This window comes from Urtica dioica, chromosome 12 (assembly GCF_054948205.1).
Source record: "Urtica dioica subsp. dioica isolate 48M chromosome 12, U.dioica_male_clone48M_v1_H2, whole genome shotgun sequence".
Lineage (NCBI taxonomy): Eukaryota > Viridiplantae > Streptophyta > Magnoliopsida > Rosales > Urticaceae > Urtica > Urtica dioica.
In genome coordinates this window covers 14,334,322-14,357,125 of record NC_142767.1, presented here as the reverse complement: position 1 = coordinate 14,357,125, position 22,804 = coordinate 14,334,322, and the positions used below count along the sequence as shown (strand labels likewise).

Below are 22,804 nucleotides of genomic sequence, written 5' to 3'. Positions count from 1 at the left end.
AATCATAAAAGATATATGATAGAAAAAATGGTATACGTGTTAAAAGATAATTATAAAGAGAGTATATATATATATATATATATATATTATATATATATATTATATATATATATATAATATATATATATATATATATATATATATATATATATATTACACCAAAGGAAGAAAAGCTTAAATTTTTTTTTCGTAACTATACATACTTGATGCGTGGCAGGTTTTTTAATTTTTTTTTTTTTTTTTTTTTAATTTTAAACTGTTGCCTTACTTTTGCTACTCTTGCTTTTTTGCTTCCCACAGTCCCACCTCTTTCTGTCTGTGGAATTATTCTTTTTTCAAGACAGGTCCGTTTGACATAGCTTTGTTTTTAAAAAAAAATGCTTTTAAATTCATTTTTTGAAAAAAATTATTTTTTTTAAACTGATAAGGTTTTTGGTAAACTGTTTATAAAACAGTTATTGCTGGTAATAAAAACTAATTTAGCGTTTGGTAAAATAAATATATTATAGTAAAAAGACTAAAATAGACATGTTCTTAATAATTAAATAATAATTATTAATATGCTTATTTATATACATATATATGAATAATATTTTGTACGACGATATTACAGTAATTTATATAGCAAACTTAAAAATACTTTTTCTAAAAGCTAAGGTTTTGTTTGGTAGTTTACTCAAACTGTTTTTTGTTTTTTGTTTTCTGTTTTCTAATATTTGTAGTTGTACTGAAAAATTATTTTGCAATTGTTTTCAAAAAACTGTTTGGTACAGTTTCAATTTTTGTTTTTAAGAAATTGAAAAAACTGAAAAAACTGTTTTGGTACAGTTTTCATTTTTTTTTTTTTTTGAAAAAATGAAAATTATTTGGTACATGGAAACAATTTCTTAACTCAATTTTTTTTTTTAAACATAGATTTAACTACACAAAATATAAATATGACATTGTTGTTTTAATTGAATACAATAATTTTTTTGTCATCATAAATATGAAATCATGCATAATTATTCCACATAGCTTGAGCAATACAATCTCTAAACTCCGAATGTGCACGTCGAGCTTGTGTAGTTGCGCTTGTGTACGACGGTCCACCAACTTCTAACGCACTTTGACCTCCGACTCTTTCAGAACTTGCGCATCGGGATATTTCTGCAAAAAAAATAGAGTAGACAATAAATATGACAAAACATATATGAAATTCTGTTTAGTCACGAAGACAAGATGTCGCACACAATGTATTGACAATGTGTTCGACAACTTGCTTAAACACAGATAATGGATAAATAGCAAATGTGCAATAAATAAAAGACGCACAATATGGTTACCCAGTTCGGTGCAACATCACCTACGTCTGGGGGCACTCTGCCAGTGGAAAGGATTTCACTATATAGTAGTCAATAGTACAAGCAAGGTCTTATATGATTACAACACAAAATCAAGGCCCTAGAAACTATTACTACAAGTGAATACCTAGACAAGGGACTCCCCCTGAATTTGAGACCCCTCTCAATTCCACTCTTCGAGCAAACGCCTATGCTCGGTCGACTTCAATCTTCAACGCACGTGAAACTTCAATCACGTCAACACAAAACCCAAATCTCACAAACACTCAATCTTCTGGAATAGTGTTTGAGGAATTACACCGCTCTTATCAATACACAAAGCCTCCCAATCCGCCGGTCTTGCACGTCTAGGAGCTCTAAGTATTTTGACAAGGCGTCGAGGCTGCTAAGGGGAAGCGCAAGGCTTTTATAGCAGCTGTACAATTACATGGAAGTGTATCTAGGGTTTCCTTACCCATTCTCGCAAGAATATCACGCAGTAAAGTCACCAGCAAGGCAATCTGGCAAAACTGGAAACTTGCTAGAAATACTGTCTGCGCACAGGAGGAAGGATGTCTTACCAGAAGCTGGAGCATGAAGACCGAAATTTTTCCATACAACTTGCACTAAAAAATAAAGCCAATATACAACGTAACAACAATCTCCCCCTTTGGTTATTTTTTAGGCAAGCACTTCCAAAGCAGTTCTCAAAAAAACGTCATGACCAGAGAAGAGCGTCAAAATAAATGACCTCATGTCAAAATAAATGACCCTCATGACACCTCTCCCCCTGATTGCCTAAAAAACATACCAAAGGTAAGGATCGACCAAGACAGATGGAGGAAATACAGCAAACAGTCTGAGCATATACAAGAGAACTGAAGCAAACAGCAGATAATAATCACAATCAACATAGTCTGAGTACACATACCGAAGAAGAGAGCAGAGGCTGATCACCAAGAGAAGCCAAGGAATCTATCAACCAGAGCATCAACAACTAAAGGTGACCAAATATTCAGATAGTACAGACCAATTAAAGAGAGACTCTAGAAAGTAGGAGTCCTGCCAGAACCTTCATCATCGTCATCTACATCTTACTCTTCACCACTATCGACCACATCTTCTTCCTCATCCTCGACTTCAACATTATTCTCTTCATCTTCTGGAGCAGGCTGAGCAGTCTTCAAAGAATCACCGGCGGCAACAAAAATCACGACAGAAGGCCTAACAAGATCACGAGAATGTTTCCATTCAACCAGCTTGTGACGGAAAGTTAGTTTACTCGGAGCCTTTCATCAGTACGTAGGACGTCCTTCTATCTCAATCCTATGTAGTACGGAGAACTTGGCAGAGAGATCTAGTGAACCTTTCTTAGGCCAAGTCTTCTTATCCTCATTTGAGAGCTCTTTGGCCACATTAACCATGGAAGGTAGACGATCCGCATAAATAATCTTCCCAGGACTCAATAAGTCGTTGATCACAGAGTGAGAGACAACAAAGCAGTGCACACACACAAAAACCTTTCTGAACTTCGGATAATGCGGTTGATCAATAGAGACATACAGGTTCACAACAAACTCATTCGCCAACTTGGAAAAATAGGGACCAATTTCTATGACAGTCTCGTGCAACTGTGCACCGTTCAGAAGTTCAATAATCACATCAAACTTCAGAGCCTCTTTAGAAAGTTCTTTCTCAGGAAACACAGTCCCATGAAACACATACCTCCACTTCCTCATACGATCTTCTTCGTGGAAGGAAACATTGTCCAGATGGGCAGGAGGAACACCCTTAGGAAACTTTTGGCCTCCAACAAATCTTTTATTAGCCAAAGACAAACTCTCAGGACGAGCTACATCTCTTTCTTCCGCCATCTCCATAGTTGAATCACTAAGAGGCACACTAACTACCTCAGTTTCACGAAAGATGCAAGGACATCTTGTGCGACATCTTTCTCACCGACCGGATTGTAAGCACCAACATAATGAGACAGACCAAGAAATCCAATGATAGCATCAGCATGTGGGGATCAGAGGAAGCAAGTGTAGATCCCAAGTTATCACAATCACTCTCTACAATATCTCCATTCATAGCACTAGGTTCTGGGTTCTCATCAATCACATCAATATCCCTAACTTCATTTTCTTTCTCAATCACCACGGGGAGTAGGGACAGAACCAGAAATACCTTGAATCCACACAAGAGGGGCTTCACTTGGAGAAACTGAACCCTATTCTTTGGAGGGAACATCTTCATCATAGTGATCAACAGACGGTGCTTGGAAGAGACAGACCCAATGATATCTTGGATTGACAAAGCAGCCTTCCTTGGAGCAATCCTCACACTCTTCTCCTTGGCAATAATTTTTCTCTTGTAGGGAGAGTCTTCTCAGGTTGAGCACCTCCGGACTGACCATCGGCACTCTTCCTAGATGACATTCCCTTAACACGAACACCACGTTGGGTGATCTGAAACTCTATGGTTCATTCACGACAACTTTCCTTTTCGCCATGGCAGATGTTCTCTTCCCGCTTATTGTTCTAACCACTCTGACAAAATTTGCAAGATAACCTCCACAAAATAACACGAAGCAAAGAGTGGTTACACTAACCAGAAAAACGTCAATTGCATGAGCTGAGAACCAGAGAAGTACAAAAAAACGTCGTGAGATAAACTGGGCCAATGGATTACTCAAGCTAAAAAAATAGGGTTGTGTATACAAAGTGACATTAGGGCAATGAACGACAGAGTTTTCCCAAACAACCAAAGGAGAGCAACTGGGAGAACAAGTAAGAAGTCCAAACTATGAACCAAAATGGCATAAGAGCCCTGTATACGCGTCGAATGAGCCAACCAGATAAATGGGCCCATGAATAAAAAGAGAAGAAATTCCAATAATAATCATCCACACAAAACACCTTATAATAATCAAAGGCCCTCAAAAGACAATAATGGCCTAGACCCAGTAATTGTTATTGAACAATAACACACAGCTCAAGTGAGGACCGAAGATCTTCAAATCAATCAGCACCCAAAACCTTAGTAAAAATGCTAGCTAGTTGATTTTTAGAGATAATCATACCACTGATGTTGTTGCAGAACAATGTCTTGACATCTGGGCCGACACCATACTCAGCAATCATTTGTTTCAACCACAAGAGTAGAGTGCTGCTGCTGCCAGCTGCAATATATTCAGACTCTGAAATGCTTTTTCTATCAACTGCACTTCCTGCCCAGTTAGTCTCACAGTATCCCACAAAAGTAGAAGTAGCATCAAAGGAATATAAGAGCCCAAAGTTAGCACTTCCAGAGATGTACCTTACATTGCGCTTAGCCTGAGAGAGATGGCTAACTTTAGGATTAGCTTGATACAGAGCACACACACCAACAAAGTAAGCAATATCTAGACGGCTGGCAGTGAGGTATGAAAGGCTTCCGATAATACTTCTGTACATGCTTTGATCAACAGATTCACTAAGATCATCTTTAACAGGGTGATTTTTCTGAATTCTTGTAGAAGGAGCACATTTTTTAGGCAAAGCTTCAGTTTCCTTGTCAGGGAACGACTTATAAAGAGGAGAATCGTCTTCAGACACATTGTCGTCCACTTTGTCACCATCATCTGTGCTGACATCTGTGCTACTAGGTAAAACTTAATCCTCATTATCAGCACTTTTAGAATCATCATAAATGTCATTAACAACCACATTTATAGACTCCATTATAGACTTGGTGCATTTGTTAAAGACACGATAAGCACGACTGTTTCTGGAATACCCAAGAAAGATACCTTCATCACATTTGGGATCAAGCTTACGACGAGGATCCCGATCAGCAAGGATGTAACACACTGAACCAAAGACATGGAAGTACTTGACGTTTGGCTTTCTCCCCCTCCATATCTCATAATGAGTTACAGTAGTACTCGAACGAATGGTAACTCTGTTATGAATATGGCAGCCTGTGTTGAGCACTTCAGCCCTTAAAAGGAGAGGAATGTCTTTGGCAAGCATCATCACTCGAGCCATTTCTTGAGGAGTGCGATTCTTCCTTTCAACAATCTCATTTTGTTGTGGGGTGATGGGGGCAGAAAATTCATGAGCTATTCTTTCTATGCTTTCTCCCTTTTTCTTTGCACTTGCTTGCATAAAATTTCAAACATAGTAAAAAGTGTCAGATTTCTCATGAATAAAATCAACACAATTGTACCTGGAGAAGTCATCGACACAATTAAACACATATCTCTTTCCACCGAGACTTTTAGTCTGCATAGGACCCATCAAGTCCATGTGTAGGAGCTCCAGAACACGTGAAGTGGTAAGATGTGGCACCATCTTGTGCGACTTCTTGACCTGTTTTCCTATCTGACAACCACCACAGATTTTTCCTTCAACAATCTTAAGATCATGGAGCCTGAAAATAACCTTCTCAGAGACAATCTTATGCATGCTTCTAAGATTTAGATGACCGAGTTTTTGATGCCATAGCTTAGCTTCATCTGCCTTGGACAGGAGACACTTGGTGACTTGAGAGTCTTTGACCTTTGACCGGGGACCACATGTAACAGTCGTCTGGAGTCCTGGTTCCTTTCATAAGCTCATCATGTTCCTCATTTATCACAACACACTCATCACGAGTAAAATTAACACGTAAGTTCAAGTCACAGAGTTGGCTAATGCTAATAAGATTAGCAGTGAGGCCCTCAACCAACAAAGCCTCTGTTAAGCAAGACAAATCATGATAATTAAGTTGACCTTTACCAATAACCTTGGCATTCACTCCATCACCAAAAGTAACATGGCAATTAGAGTAAGGTTTAATGTTGGATAAAAAGGTCTGAACACCTGTCATGTGCTGAGAACAACCACTGTCAAAGTACCAATCGTTACCAGTGGAGGCACGCTGTGAGGTGTAAGCAATGTTGGCGTGATAGGACGCATTTTTCACTCTCCATTCCATGCGAGATGGGGGGAACGACTTGGTTGAGCTTGCCTGTGGGAGGATTGATGCCGATGAAGATTCCTCCCATATAGGCGATAGCAAAATGGCCGAATATGACCCATACGTCCATAGTGATGGCAGACCCAACGAGGTCTGTTGACAAGAGACCTGGTTGATCTATAAGGATGTTGCTGATGCTGATTCTGAAACTTGTCACAACCAGATGTCTGAGACATATTTCACGGCATTTTGGCAGCAGACTTTTGAGGGACAAAAGTAGTCTAAGACGTGGAAGCACCGTGAGTATACCCAAGCCCCTTCATGTTCTTTGCAGGCTTACCAACTGTGAGAATTTTATCAAGACTGTCGGTGCCATAGTTCAACATCCTGACAGATTTTTTCATCTGGTCAAGTTCCCCATTTAAGCGGCTGACTTCGCGCTTTAGATCGACAATGGTTTCTAAGAGCCTAGTCTAATCTTCAGTAAGAGCCAGGATGAGAACACTTTGCTTGTCAAGAGCCTGAGACTCTTAAACTCATTTAGTATGTAAGACGTTATAAGCATCATTCATAGCATAATCAGAAAATTCATCATTAGTAACAATTTTTTTTTAGGAACCAGCAACTTCACTAAAGGATTCAGAGTTATGGATAGGAATAGAAGTTGTGAAAGCAGCAAGATTGCTTATCTGGTCAGAGTTTCTATCTTCTTCTTCTTCATCAGAGAGAGTGACATTGTAATCCTTCTCCTGCTTCTTTAAGAAGTTAGGACACTCTTTCTGAATATGCCCAAAGCCTTCACACTCATGGCACTGTATACCTCTCCCTTTTCCAGCAGTATTGTGAGATCGTTCACCACCTTTGCCATTTCTGTGAAAACTTCCATTCTTCTGAAACTTTTGCTGAAAGTTGTCTGCGACATCTTGAGGGACAGTCTTCCCGATCACCTGGCTGAATCTCTTCATAACCCTGCCATAGTTTTTGGCCAACATAGCTATAGTATCATCAATCTCATTATCCGAGTCAGAGTATACCTGCTCCTTCTGATCAAGGATAGAGCTTTTGAGAGCTACTCCTTTGTGTTTCTTCTCGATTTTGGGAAGAGATAGCTCGAAGGTCATGAGAGATCCCATAAGTTCATCAAACTTCAGCTTCTTAAGGTCATGAACCTCCTCTATGGCAGTGATCTTCATCTTGAATCTTGGACTTAAAGCTCTCAAGGTTTTTCTGACCAGGTCTTCTTCCGTCATAGGTTTGCCAAGAGAGTAAGACTTATTGGCGAGATCTCGAATACTGATGAGGACATGCCCCAAAAGGAGCCGCAAGCAAAATACCAAGTGCCGGAAGGACCCGTGACGAGAGCTCGAGCGAGGAGATTCAAGGAGGAGCTTAACAATCTGATCATCAAGCTCCAAGATGAAGAAGGGGACAAGCTCGCAAAGGAGAGGATTCAAGGAAGCCAAGAAACAACAATGAAGAACGTTATTTGGGCTGAATTGAATTAGTCAGACTATTCCTATTTTTCTATTTTCAGTTTTTGTTATTTGGGCCAAGACATGTTATTTAAAACGCCCATAATGGTTTGTATTGGGCTGGTCCTTTGTTTTATGCTTATTAGTATTTAAATAAGGCTAAATGGGCTTATTAGGTTATGGGGCCCATGGAGCTGCGAATTTGACCTTTGTAAACTCTATAAATTAAGCCTTTAGGCTGAATGGAAGACACACAATTCTGATTTCGAGTTAAACACTTTTCTGTGAGGATTTTCATTCTCTCTTTATGCTTTGTAAGAGACTCGAATAGTTCTAAACGAACCAAAGAGAGAATGAAAATCCTCACAGAAAAGTGTTTAACTCGAAATCAGAATTGTGTGTCTTCCAATAACCATAGTTGGTTCCATCAAGAACTGGAGGACGATAGACAGACCCTCCTTCTCTGGAACTATCCATCTCTGGTAAACAGAATAAAATACCCAGGAAACCACCCAAAGATCTAGGGGTCTGCTCTGATACAAATTGAAATTCTGTTTAGTCACGAAGATAATATGTCGCACACAATGTATTGACAATGTGTCCGACAACTTGCTTAAATACAGATAATGGATAAATAGCAAATGTGCAATAAATAAAAGACGCACAATATGGTTACCCAGTTCGATGCAACATCACATACGTCTGGGAGTACTCTGCTAGTGGAAATGATTTCACTATATAGTAGTCAATAGTACAAGCAAGGTCTTATATGATTACAACACAAAATCAAGGCCATAGAAACTATTACTACAAGTGAATACCTAGACCAGGGACTCCCCCTGAATTTGAGACCCCTCTCAATTCCACTCTTCGAGCAAACGCCTATGCTCGGTCGACTTCAATCTTCAACGCACGTGAAACTTCAATCACGTCAACACAAAACCCAAATCTCACAAACACTCAATCTTCTGGAATAGTGTTTGAGGAATTACACCGCTCTTATCAATACACAAAGCCTCCCAATCCGCCGGTCTTGCACGTCTAGGAGCTCTAAGTATTTTGACAAGGCGTCGAGGCTGCTAAGGGGAAGCGCAAGGCTTTTATAGCAGCTGTACAATTACATGGAAGTGTATCTAGGGTTTCCTTACCCATTCTCGCAAGAATATCACGCAGTAAAGTCACCAGCAAGGCAATCTGGCAAAACTGGAAACTTGCTAGAAATACTGTCTGCGCACAGGAGGAAGGATGTCTTACCAGAAGCTAGAGCATGAAGACCGACATCTTTCCATACAACTTGCACTAAAAAATAAAGTCAATATATAACGTAACAACAATATATGAGTTAATAAATAGTCAATAAAAATTTACTACCTTAATATATGTTTTCCAAATTTCATCATCAACGGTCACCGTATTTGTTTCTGTATCCCATCTAAATCATGTGGCTACCGTAAGTCCTTGGAAGATCTTAGTAGCATTTTTAAGACGGTGCCACTTTTGCTTCAACTTGTCTAGCCTATACGCCTTACCGAATTTAGCTATCATATCCAACTAAATTTTCATCCAATTTCTTTTGTCCAATTGAGATGGCCCCATACGCCGTTTGACCTCTTCATAACAAAGATCAATGAAAACCGTCTCGGCATTTTCGGGCCGACGACTAATTTTAGCCAACACGATAACTAAAAACTTTGAATTGAACGTCCTCATCAATCAACATATGGTTATATACAATAAAGTCTCTTGATCATGTATGGCCTGCATTTTCACGGCAATAAAAAGGACCAATGAGTTATATACAATTCCCTTTCCTAAAACACAGAGAAGATTGAGATAAACCACAAAGTCTCTTGTTTTGAGTGCGGTGGTTGTCTGGATTTCCCTTGTTTGTTCTACCAGCCCTTCAGAAAATAGGGTTTTGAAAGTATAATTGATAATCTTAGTACGTATCTTCTATATTTTCGATGTCAAAACTAATTGACGATTGACAAAATAACTATATGATTCAAAGGTTATCCCTCTTGAATTGTGATTATTCCTAATTGTTTGATATAATATGATTGATTGAAAACTATTTGATGTTTCTGCATGAATAATTAAGTTAAACTATTTTCAAAATTATTTACATCATTTGTATATATAGCAAAATTTTACACGTATAATATTCATCGTGTTTAAACTGCGTCGTAATCGTGATATTACTCGTAATCGTTTTAGTTGGGCCATATTCGTGCGGGTCGTAATCGTGTTTCGTGTCGACTATTTAATAATGGTGTTAATTGGATTTTAATCGTGTTACCGTAATCGTGTCGTTTTGACCTATTATTTAATTGTGTTAGTGTGTTCGATCCAAAATCGTGTCGTAACCTTACGAGTTTAGTGTTATTCGGACCAAATTGTCATCCCTAATCATACATACACGCGCAAATACCATATAAATATAAATTATATAATATTGTACTTATTGTATACAGTATTGAATTCTTGTGAGATTTGAATATTAATTATTTTATAAATGTAAATTTAAATCTGGAACTGTAAACTTGAAAACACTCCTTTAGATAAAAAATATATATATATTTAATTAATTAAATCAATTCTGATTGATGACTATAAAAAAAATACAAATTTCGTTTTATAATTCAATGTATCTAATGCTTCTATCATCTACATATGAATTTTGGAATGGAATCATATGAAATTTTCTAAACAAATCCATAAGAGTTTTTTTGTATTTATTTGTATTTGTATTTTGCATTTTATTTTTACATGTTTATTAATAAAGCATTTTTAAAGGTCTTGGCCAATTTATCATCCTACTTTTTGTGGTTTATATGTATTATGTATGGAATGTTACATATTACTAATTTAATTAAACTATGTAAAACATAATATTTTCAAGGTATTCAAATTTATCTGATTGTGTATATATATATATAAAAACTATTTGTTATTAAGTATAGGATGTTACATATTACTACTTAATAATATTTTTATTTATTAAGTATATGATGTTACCTATTACAAATTTAGCTAAACTATGTAAAACATAATATTTTCAAGTTATTCAAATTTATCTGAAAATGCTTTAATATATCTATATATTGTTATAAAATACAACTTATAGATTATTAAACAAACAATTATAAGTAATATATAATGGGAGACAAAAGTGGATGTGATAGCTTGAGTGTATAAATAGCTAAAGAGAGATGAGAAGAAATAAGAGTGAATTTCTTCTATTGGGGATAGATTTTACAAAATGAGAAGTATGCCTTTTATAGGCAATGTTACATATGGTGAAGATGACAAGTGGTAAAAATTATTTACAAGTGTAAAGGGCAACTTGTAGGAGTATGATAATTTGTATGAGTATCCCATATCATTCATAACACTCCCCCTTGGGATGCTCATCATGCTGACGTGTTTATGCTACCTCACCTAGTGGGATAAAAACCTTGGTAATGGAAAAAGAGTACAGCCACGTAAAGCTCCCCCTCATGCTGACATGTATGACATCTTCATAAGTTTTGTAGTTTACGTATCCTAATGTCATCGACATGTTTTCTGAACACTAAAGTGGGGAGAGCCTTTGTAAGGAGATCTGATGAGTTATCGCATGAACGAACATACTGGATATTGAGAACATTTTTCTTTTCTAACTCCTAAGTAAAAGAAAAGAACTTTGGAGGGATATGCTTTGTTCTGTCACTTTTGACAAATCCTTCTTTCATTTGAGCGATACAAGCGGCATTGTCTTCATAAAGCGTGATTGGATCATTAATTGATGGAAGACCACTTGTGGCTCTGATATGTTGCGTCAGGGATCTCAGCCACACGCACTCGCGACTTGCTTCATGTAATGCAATGATCTCGGCGTGATTTGATGATGTCGTAACAAGTGTATGTTTCTGGGAACGCCAAGAAATTTCAATCCCTCCACACGTGTACACATATCCAGTTTGAGATCTCCCTTTATGTGGATCTGATAAATAATCTACATCTGCATAGCAAATCAAAACTGGTTTCGTATTGTTAGGGAAAAACAATCCTAAATCAATTGTTCCTTGGAGGTAACGAACACATGCTTGATACTGTTCCAGTGTGTTTTTGTAGGAGCTGAGCTAAATCTTGCTAATAAATTAACAAAAAAAGCTATGTCAGGTCGAGTACAATTAGCAAGGTACATAAGAGCTCCAATTGCACTGAAATATGGTACTTCTGGACCGAGAATCTGTTCAGATTTTTCACATGGACGAAATTGGTCTTTTTCCACATCAAGAGATCTAACGACCATTGGGGAACTTAATGGATTTGATTTATTCATATTGAATCGCTTTATTATCTTCTTTGTATAATTTGATTGATGCATACATATGCCACTTTGTATGTGCTCAATTTGCAAACCAAGACAATATTTTGTTTTCCCAATGTCTTTCATTTCAAACTCTTTCTTTAAGTAAGATATTACTTCAAGAATCTCTTCATTTGTCCCAATAATGTTCAAATCGTCAACGTAGACAGCAATAATTGCACATCCGGATGTTGTTTTCTTGATGAAGACGCAAGGACAAAGAGGATTATTGACATATCCCTTTTGTAATAGATATTCACTTAAGCGATTGTACCACATACTTCCGGATTGCTTCAATCCATATAATGATCTTTTTAATCTGATTGAATATCGCTCTCTTGGTTTTGAACTTGATGCTTAAGGTATTTTAAATCCTTCGGGGATTCTCATGTAAATTTTAGTATCAAGCGATCCATATAAATAGGTTGTGACAACATCCATGAGGTGCATATTTAGTTTCTCATGAACCGCTAGTCCGATCAAGTATCTGAACGTAATTCCATCCATAACGGGAGAATAAGTTTCCTCAAAATCAATTCCAGGCCTTTGAGCAAAACCTTGTGCAACAAGGCGAGCCTTGTATCTGACAATTTCATTTTTCTCGTTTCTATTTCGTTCAAATACCCATTTGTATCCAACATGCCTTACATATTCAGGTGTAAGTACAATAGGTCCAAAAACCTCACGCTTGTTAAGTGAGTCTAATTCAGCCTGAATTGCATTTTTCCATTCAGCCCAATCATGTCTATTTTTACATTCAGTAACCGACCGTGGTTCAGGATCCTCATTTTCGTCCATAACATCACATGCTAGATTATAAGAAAATGCATCATTGATGTCTTCATTTCGGTTCCATCTTATATAGGTATTGCATAGTTAATCGAGATTTCTAGATTTCTCTCATTGTGTATTTCTTCAAGAATACATTCCTCCATTTTGGGGTCATCCTTTTTCTCTTCTCCTTTTCTTTTCCGGGGATTTTTATCCTTTGAACCAAATGGTCTTCCACGCTTCAGGCGTATTGTAACTTCATGAGTGAGTTTACTTTCGAATTTCCCTTTTGGGATTTCAATTTGCGCATGAGCATTTTCAGCTGGAATGTGTGATTTAGTCACTCTTTTTGTGTCTACAAATGCATCAGGAAGTTGATTTGCTATACCTTACAAATGTACAATTCTTTGAACTTCTCCTTCACAGTCTTTCGTGTAAGGATCAAGATGCAATAATGTTGGTACAGACCAAGTAATTTCCTTTTCTAGTTGTTTTCGTTCTCCCCCTAATGCTAGAAAGTTTTCCTCATCAAAGTGACAATCAGCAAAACGTGCTGTGAAAACATTACCAGTTTGAGGTTCAAGATATCTCATAATAGAGGAACTTTCAAAACCTAAATAAATTCCAAGTCTCCTCTGTGACCCCATCTTTGTTCTTTGGGGTGGTGCAATGGGCACATAGATAGCGCAACCAAAAATTCTTAGGTGAGATATATTAGGTTCTTGACCAAATGTAATTTGTAGCGGGGAGAACTTATGATATGCATTTGATCTTATGCGAATTAATGCCGCATCATGTAATATTGCGTGACCCCATACGGAAGTAGGGAGATTTGTTCTCATTATTTATGGTCTAGCAATAAGCTGGAGGCGCGTGATCAATGATTCAGCTAGACCATTTTGTGTATGTACATGAGCAACGGGATGTTCAACAACAATCTCAACTGACATACAGTAATCATCAAAAGTTTGAGACGTGAATTCACCAGCATTGTCAAGTCTGATTTTCTTGATTGTATGATCAGGAAATTGAGCTCGTAATTTTATTATTTGAGCAAGTAATCTAGCAAAAGCTATATTAGGAGTGGATAGCAGACATACGTGTGACCATTTGCTCGAGGCATCTATCTATATAAAAAAAAATATATTAAAGTTGGTGTCTACAGATTGTAAAAAATAAATTATAAATTTTGGTGACTTCAAAAAAAATATTTGATAAAAGCATATAAAGATAATTAGAATTAAAAATTAGTGCAAGAGAAAAAAAAAGTTAAGCGAGAGAAACTACTAATTAAAAACTAAAGCCAGGTACAAAAGTTTCAAATTGCAGCTTTTAGTTTTTTAGTTAAAATATTCAAAAACACTTTTTAGTTTTTAGAAAAAAATAATTTTACCAAACATTTAAATCTGATTTAACTTAAAAAAAAAAAATTAAAATCAAGCTTAATAAGTTGAGCTAAACATAGTCATTGTCAAAAAGTAAAAGCAAACGACATAAAGTTTTTATTATTTCATTATTCATAACTAATCTAAAACGTGCGTCGCTTTTTATATTTCACTCATATTTTCAAAATATTTCACTAATAATCGTTTTTGTATTTTCAAACAAAAATACGTTCATGTTTAAAAAATTTAATCAACAATTATTAAAATTTAATCACCAATTATTAAAATTTGGTCAACTAGTATTGAAATCTGGTCAATAGTTATTGAAATGTGGTCAATAACTATTGAAATTTGATTAATTGATATTGAAATCTGATCAACAGTTATTGAAATCTGTTATTTATGAAAATTAGAAAGTTCAACGACTAATATTGATTTTTTTTTTTACAATAAATGATTACTTTCGATTATTTCCACAATTATAATAGGTTATAATATAAGGAAAATACTATTTTTATCCATCGAAAAATATAATTTTATCCTTCAAGTAAAAAAAAAAAAAAATTTGAATATCCTTTTTTTTTCAAAAAAATCTATTTAGTGCACTGTAGCAGTTATGATACACGTAGAAGAACCACTACTTTAAAGACATTACATTATTGTTGTTAAAAAAAAAAAAAAAAAAACAGACATTACATTATTGCCTAGTGTATATATATAGCAGGCAAGCAGGTATTACGGTCACCATAACAAGGAAGTCCCAAGATGAGTCTCACCGAGGAAGATAATCACAATGATCTTCCCAGATCGAAAGGAGACTGGGGTGCTCACTCAAACCACGTCCTTTACAAAGGAGTCTGGTGTCCCCTTCCATGCATCCCACACCTCCACGCTTTCCGCACCGCTTTCCAGGCTCGCGACGGCGACATCTTCGTCGCCTCGCTCCCCAAATCCGGCACCACGTGGCTCAAAGCCCTCTTGTTCTCCACCGTCCACCGGTCCCGCTACTCCGGCTCCGACACCCCTCTCCTCTCCTCCAACCCCCACGAGCTCGTCCCCTTCGTCGAGTTCCCGCTGCCCGCCGAGCCCAGGCCGGACCAGACCGTCGGCGCCGGCGGGGGAGGGAGGCTGTGGTCCACCCACGCGCCGTACGGGCTGTGGCCGGACTCCGCCAGGCTGTCGAGGTGCCGCGTGGTCTACGTGGCGAGGAACCCGCTGGACGTGCTGGCGTCCGGGTGGCACTTCTACGCGGTGGGCTCCGGCGGCGCCAAGTGGACGGCGGAGGAGTACGCCGATCGGTTCCTGGAGGGCGACGGGCACTCGTTCGGGCCCTACTGGAGCCACGTGTTGGGGTTCTGGAGGGAGAGTGTGGAGAGGCCGGAGAAGGTGCTGTTCGTGAAGTACGAGGAGCTGAAGAGGGACACGGCGGCGGAGGTGAAGAGGATCGCGGAGTTCGTGGGGTTTGGGTTTTCGGAGGAGGAAGAGAGGCTTGGTGCGGCGGAGGAGATCGTGGAGATGTGTAGCTTGAAGAGGTTGAAGAGTTTGGAGGTGAACAACAATGGAGAGTTGTTTCCCACGTATGGGAATAATACTTACTTTCGTAAAGGACAGGTTGGGGATTGGGTCAACCATATCACTCCGGAGATGGCTAAGCGAGTCAACGACGTCGTTGAGGAGAAGCTAGCTGGTTCCGGTTTGTCCTTCAAGATGTCGATCTAGTATATTTCCATGGTTTTTTTTATTTTATTTTATTTTATGTATTTCTATGTGTTCATCCTTGTTTTACTGTTTGAATACTTCTTGTTTGATTCTCTACATTTGTTTGAGATCTTGCTGGGACGCTCTTGTGACGGGTGTTTTTTTTTTAATAATAAAAAATGAGTCGATGTTTCTTGGAAACACGTGCTCGGTATTCAGTAACACGTTTTGTTTAGTTATTTGTAAAATACACGTAAAATAAAAGGGTAATGAGGATAATAATATTCAATGTTTTCGATGTTTGATCAAAATACTAGTTATATACTCAAAAGTTTTTTTTTATTTGATAAAAATATCACATGTATGTTACGTTATAATTGGTCCGTTACTACTCGGAACGTTAAGTTTAAACAAAAATTTTAACGACAAAGTATTTACGCGTAACTAAATTTGAAACTTTGAGTATTTTTGCCCAAGAAAAAAAAAGAATGAGTATATAAGAAGTGTTTTGTCTAAACATTGAGCATCTTTGCCACCATTTCCCCAAAAATAAAAGGTTTTATATAGCTAATTAGTTAATAACAAATTTAAATGTACTAAATAGCTAAAATTTTATTAATTTTACATAATAGCTATTAACAAAATTTAACGATAATTAAATATTCAAAGTACTTTTAATAATATATTTCAGAATTAAATAAATAAGAATTCATTAAATGAGTTGACTAGATCCACATTTAATGACCACACATTTTTTAATTATCTCTCTCTATTAACGACGAGTTTGTCTCACTACTCTGATTTTAACTCTTCATTGTAGTGCTCGAATGCTGCATTTTAATCTCTAATATTTATTTAAGCTGCGTTTTTGTAATAAATTTACCGACATTAATACAAATATATTAAAATTAACACAAATTTGTATATACATACCACATTAACAAAAATAAACAAAGAGAGGTTGACCTCATCATCCCCCATCGTGCCTGAATAGCATGCTTAACCTAGGAGATATTAGGAATGAACCTAGCTAAACGTGTTCATTAACCTACAGAACCTATCCCCAAAAAAACCCATAATTAGAATAAATAGTCATATATACAATAAGACTATTATTTCCAAAACGCCTATATATAACAAAACCAAAGAAGGAGTACATAAGCAAATATACAATGTAACAATGGCACTTTACCTATAAAAAAGACTATCAATCAGAGTTTTCAAAAACAAGATTCGAACATTTAAAAAAAAAAAAAAAAGAAAAAAAAAAGAAGCCTTTTGATTCATTAACCATGGTTTGCAATAAGACATCAAATCCATCTACACAATCATCCTTCTCCGTATTATATCAGATTGGAGGTAGTAAATGCTTCATAAGAAAGTCGGAGGTTACTCGAAAATTGTGATGGATGGCCAATCAATACCGGACTCAGTCAGATATCTTTCACACACAGAGAGAGAGAGAGAGATTTTGAAAAACTGAATATTATATATTTAATTTGTTGCTATAAATATAGAATGACTTTATTTTCAGATTAAATCCATGATTTTATTTGTTTAAAAAATGAAAATAATTGAGGTTAAAATGAGAAAAAAAAAAATTGAAATGACACGTTATTAGTTACGACTATTATGCAAAAAACTTAAAAATGTTGATAGTTTGGACTTTGGAATTTCAAGCTAAAGACTTAAAAACGTTGGCGCGTAGTTTGTGTCATTTTTCTAAAATAAAATATTTATTCAGAAAAAAAAAGAGTTGTGTACATGAAGTTTTTAAAAATGAAATTCTAGACATGTGAATTAATATCAAATTATTGGCGACAGTTGTAATTTGAATATATTGAGAAGATGAGGCAAGAATTATTGCGTATGTAAGAGTTTATCTCCGATTTAAATTTTGTATTCACTCTTCATCAATAATAAATATTTTGTTCTTAAAACTAAAAAACATATCAAATATTTAAGAACAAAATATTTATTATTGATGATATTTGATGAAGAGTGAATACAAAATTTAAATCGGAGATAAACTCCTACATAAAATTGAGAATCTTAAGAGAAAGATCACGAAATAATCTGAAAAGATAGTTAAACCACTTGAGAAAAAAACAGTAACAGAAATACCAAGCTGCATCTAACGGGATTTCTCCTTCGTCCTCCATAGAAGAGAACTAGTTTTTTTTTTTTTTCAGCCTACGGTGTCCGAATCGAAAACCATAACTTCAAAAAGGTCCGTCCCGGACTTGAGGTCGGCACAATTTTCTTTCTTTCCCGAGCTTTTCTGAGGGATTCGTGGTTGTTTACCTTGGCCAATTTTCTTGCTCAACACAGCCTAGCCAGCTCGTAGCTTGTGTCAACGAGGAGCAGAATAGTCCCAAAAGACCATGGTGGGCCTTGACGATCGGAATGGCAATTTTTTTTACGTTGGGCTTTTGATTCATCAGCATAGGAGAATAGGGGATTATCCTGACCAAACCCATTCTTTTGAATATGCCCATCTGAGTAAAAAGCCTCCTTCAGATGGATGGGCTTAATGAAGTCTGGCCCTTTAAAAGAGTCAACATCCATTTGAGCCTCAGATGGATGTTTCCAATCACAATAGAATATTGCTATTTTAGGGGCATAACGTTGAATCTTAGAAAGCGTTTTTAGTCATAATGTGACATGTATTTTCTCAATTTTATTTGATCAAATTTGCTCTCAACGAAAAGCATGACAAGAATTTACAAATATTACTCAAATCACACGTATATTTTGGTAAGAGAAATTCATTATAAAGTCATGCTGACTAAAATCATTTTTCCATTATAATTATCATAACAATTACATATTTATAAAAACTTAAGGTATTTGATATTCTCAATCAATGACATGGTTTATTTTATGACTCTATCTCAAAAGAGCTCCTTGAAGAAAGTGGTTTGGAGAAGAGGAAAAATCTATCTCCACTTCAATTGGTATTGGTGCTCGCTCAAATCTGTTTCTGAGCATGAAGCGGAGACAATCCTCATATAAATGAAGAACATCCCATACTCAAAACTGTACTGGCAGTACTATGTATGCCATCATATTGCTCATTCACAGAGCGAGCTTGAATAGCATATTCGTGTGTCCACCAAGTAGATAATAATGACAAGCTACCAAGTCACTTAATCTGAAACCTGAAAAAACACGTGATTGACATGCAAAGGAAATGACTCAAACTATTGTAGAAATGTTGGTTACTGTCGCTATGATTATGATTATGCTGTAGATTTTGACAAATAGAGGCTATATTCTATAATGTTGGAGGCAATATAGTCAAGTTGAAGTCTTCACTTTTAGCACGTGGTTAATTTGCTAACAACTGAAGCCAAATACCACTACAAGAAACATTCTTTCTCATCAAGTATCATTAAGTATGCGCTATGATTTATTAATCTCTATATTAAAATAACTTAAATAATGACTTGCATAACATCTGTTCCAATATAGTTGTTTAAAAAGTATTCACAATCTTAAGAACAAATCATCCTGGGCAATGGAAGGTAATGGAAATTCCATTTCCAATAAGCCACCTTCTATTGCTTATTGGAAATGGTATTTCCATTATCCATTTTGATGCCTTCCATTGCTTAACGGAAATGGAATTTCCGTTAACCTTAATGGAAATCCATATTTCCATTAACTTCCAATAAGGAATTAAAAAAAAATAAAAAATCAAATTTAAATGGTAAATGAAAAGGACTAAAACTGTTAAAATTTTAAAAGAAGGTACTAATATGTAAACTGAATTTCATCTTTATTAATATTTTTTTTAAATAAAGTTAAAACATTACAACAATATTATGAATAAAGCATTACAACAAGACTACATTTCATTAATAGTCATGTTTTGAAAGTTAATATCAAAGTTATCAACAAGATCAATGTTCACAAATGTTTCTTGAGAACGTTATTCGTGTTGACACCAATCTTTGTATATGGTGAGAGCCTCGACCATTTCGGGTTTCAAACTTTGTCTACGATCATCAAGGATGCGACCCGAACTACTAAATGCGGACTCGGACGACACCGTTGACACCGGGATCGAATGAACATCTCGGGCCATCTTCGACAAGATCGGAAACATGTTCTCGTGTTGACGCCACCACGCTAGCAAGTTGAGGTCGTCTTGGTTCATGGAGGCAAATTGTTGAGATGTGTATAACGCGATCTCGTCGTTGGAAGCCGTATCTTCAGTGGGTTGGGCATGCGGTGACGATCTTGGAGATGAAGTTCCACCTCGAGCAAAACGAGCTATGTCTCGGAACATTCCTTTGCTTGTCGATGAGTGTCGAGGTGTACTCGGCTCGGGAAATACAGGAGCTTGGCGCTGGTAGAACCTGAAAAAGGAGTAAAACTCTTCCACGACCCTAGCATGATCATGTGTAACGTAATCTTGTCCAGTATGACGTTTTAAATATTGTAAAAATGTCAAATAACCCCCAAATTTCATTCGAGGGTCTAGAATGCATGCAAAACCATATAAGTAAGGAATTTTTGTAGTTCCCCAATATTTTGAAAATTTTGCTCTCATAGATTCTACGCATGGTTGAAAAATTTCAAAATGGTTACAATCATGAAGATGTTCGGCAATTTTTGTAACACTATGTATGGCTAAATAAGATGTGGGTGTGTAAACAACAGACAATGCACATGTTTCATCGTAAAAAACGTGAAGAAAATGAGTAAAGACCTTAGCCCTTGCGATGTCTGTTTCGGTTATGTCATGGCCTCCGTTTCTGTTCACGAATTCTCGTGTAATCTCTACATGTCTTTCGGATAAGAAAGAATGCAACATTAAAAATATTGAGTTCCATCTAATCTTGTTATCGGTGTGGAATTGTCTCTCCTCAAGACCGTTGATTAAAAAACGCCTCTTAAGGTCGTCTACCCTTTGGTTCGAACTGTTTAACCAAGATATAGCATCTCTAATCTTATAGATACACTCGTCAAAATTCCTAAACCCGGATTTCACTATGAGGTTTATGATGTGGGTTGCACACCTTTGGTGTAAAAGACACTCTTGATTGGGGATCTTAAGACGTAACGCTCTCACCATGACGTCATTGTTTGTGCCGTTATCTAGGGTTATTGAAATTATTCTATCCTGAAAATTCCACTCTTCTATAACGTCTAGGAGGATTGCTAGTATGGCATCAGAGGTATGACTACCCTCTATTCTCTTAAACGCTACGATCCTCTTGTTGAGATTCCAAGACTGGTCTATGTTATGATCTACAACGGACATGTAGTCCATTTTGGCATTTCCAGACCATATGTCAGAAGTGAGGGCCACGTTAAACCTAGCAGACATGAAGCATGCTCTAAGTGTGTCTTTATCTTCCAAAAAATTTCGCATAATATCACTTCTAAGAGTTTTTCTTGAAATAATGTTTATACCAGGAACTAAGTAATGCACAAATCTACCAAAGCCCGCGCTTTCTACATGAGAAAATGATTGGTCGGTAGAAACTATGTACTTTACTAGTTCTTTTCTAAACTCTACGGGATCGTGGGTACTTACCATGGATGTAGATCCCTTCAAGACGCAAACCCTGTAGTGGTGGCGCAACGATGAAGTACCATGAGATGCAGAGTCGGCTTTGACGTGCTTCCCACATTTGTTGCATATTCCCTTCTTTCCTTCGTTGTCAGTGAACTCGATGAAGTATTTCCACATTTCAGAACGGGATTTTCTTTTCTTCTTCTCTTGTGGAAGTTGTTGTGCTTCGGGAGCTTAGTCTTCAGGTGACTCGGGTTGAGGTGGTGGAGGTGATGGCTCGTGTTGAGGTGGTGTAGGTGATGGCACGTGTTGAGGTGGTGGAGGTGGTGGAGGTGATGGCTCGTGTTGAGGTGGTGGAGGTGGAGGAGGTGATGGCTCGTGTTGAGGTTCCTCTTGTTGTTGTTCTTCAAATCTACGGAGTTGTTCTCGGTACACCATGTAAGGGTCTTCGTGTGGATTTTGATGGGAGCTAGAAGGTTGGGCGCGATGAGGATGATATTGTGTACCATATTGTTCGTGAATTGGACGGGGAGGAGGTGGAGGTTGTTGTGAAAGAAATTGTGGTAGATATTCAGGTTGATAAGGGGAGATCGGGGCGAATCGGGCTAATTCTAGAGGGACGTTAGGTGGATGCCATTGTGGTCGGTGAGATTCGATGTAATTGGGATTTTCAGTAAAGTTTACCCAATTTTGTGAAAATTGTTGAGGTGGAGAGGGTTGTTCAACTTCGTCGTGTTGTTGTTGTGATTGCGACGGCGTGACAGTGCGACTAGAACTTCGGCGCGATTCACGTGAACCTCGACGAGAACCTCGGTGAGATGTCGACTCTCCAGACATTATAATATTAACTTAAGTATATAATATTAATTTTATAAACTTAATTATCTAAAAAATTATAATACTAACTAACGTAAGTATATAATAAATATTTTATAAACTTAGTTATATAAATAAAATTATAATACTTAAGTATATAATATTAAGTAAACAAAATTTAAGTATATAATATTAAGTCAAATAAAAACTTAAGTATATAGTATATACTAATTATTTTTAAACTTAGTTGTATAAACAAAATTATAATACTTAAGTATATAATATTAAGTAAACAAAAAACTTAACTATATAATATTAAGTAAAATAAAAACTTAAGTATATACTAATTATTTTTAAACTTAATTAAATAAATAAATTTAGAATATAAACTTATAAACTTTGTATGTGGAGAATATGAGAGAATTTGAGAGATTTTGAGAGTTTTAGAGATTGAGTTGTGATTAAAATTGTAGAATTCAGATGTATTTATAGGAGAAATAAAAAGTGGGTTAAAATTT

General features: G+C 36.6%; 1 protein-coding gene and 1 pseudogene across 1 annotated transcript; one reads left to right on the top strand and one right to left on the bottom strand.

The window, feature by feature from the left end:
• Positions 1–11,400: 11,400 nt before the first annotated feature.
• LOC149379386 (uncharacterized) lies at positions 11,401–12,887 on the bottom strand. The gene is made up of 4 exons (XM_089604001.1): positions 12,738–12,887; positions 12,207–12,380; positions 11,909–11,969; positions 11,401–11,738 (listed from the first exon to the last, which is right to left on the bottom strand). Exons 1-4 carry the CDS (start codon positions 12,885–12,887, stop codon positions 11,401–11,403), a joined length of 723 nt encoding a protein of 240 aa, XP_089460127.1.
• A 2,123-nt stretch (positions 12,888–15,010) lies between these two features.
• Positions 15,011–15,964, top strand: LOC149379385 (cytosolic sulfotransferase 14 pseudogene; annotated as a pseudogene).
• The last annotated feature ends 6,840 nt before the right edge of the window (positions 15,965–22,804 follow it).

What these genes read in the sequence shown, in the direction of transcription:
- LOC149379386 (XM_089604001.1), bottom strand. Translation starts at nt 12,887, where the DNA reads ATGGACGAAAATGAGGATCCTGAACCACGGTCGGTTACTGAATGTAAA. An exon ending in CAAATGAAGAGATTCTTGAA is followed by an intron (nt 11,970 to 12,206) that starts GTAATATCTTAC and finishes AAATCTGAACAG; the next exon opens with ATTCTCGGTCCAGAAGTACC. An exon ending in TCTTATGTACCTTGCTAATT is followed by an intron (nt 11,739 to 11,908) that starts GTACTCGACCTG and finishes TTTGCTATGCAG; the next exon opens with ATGTAGATTATTTATCAGAT.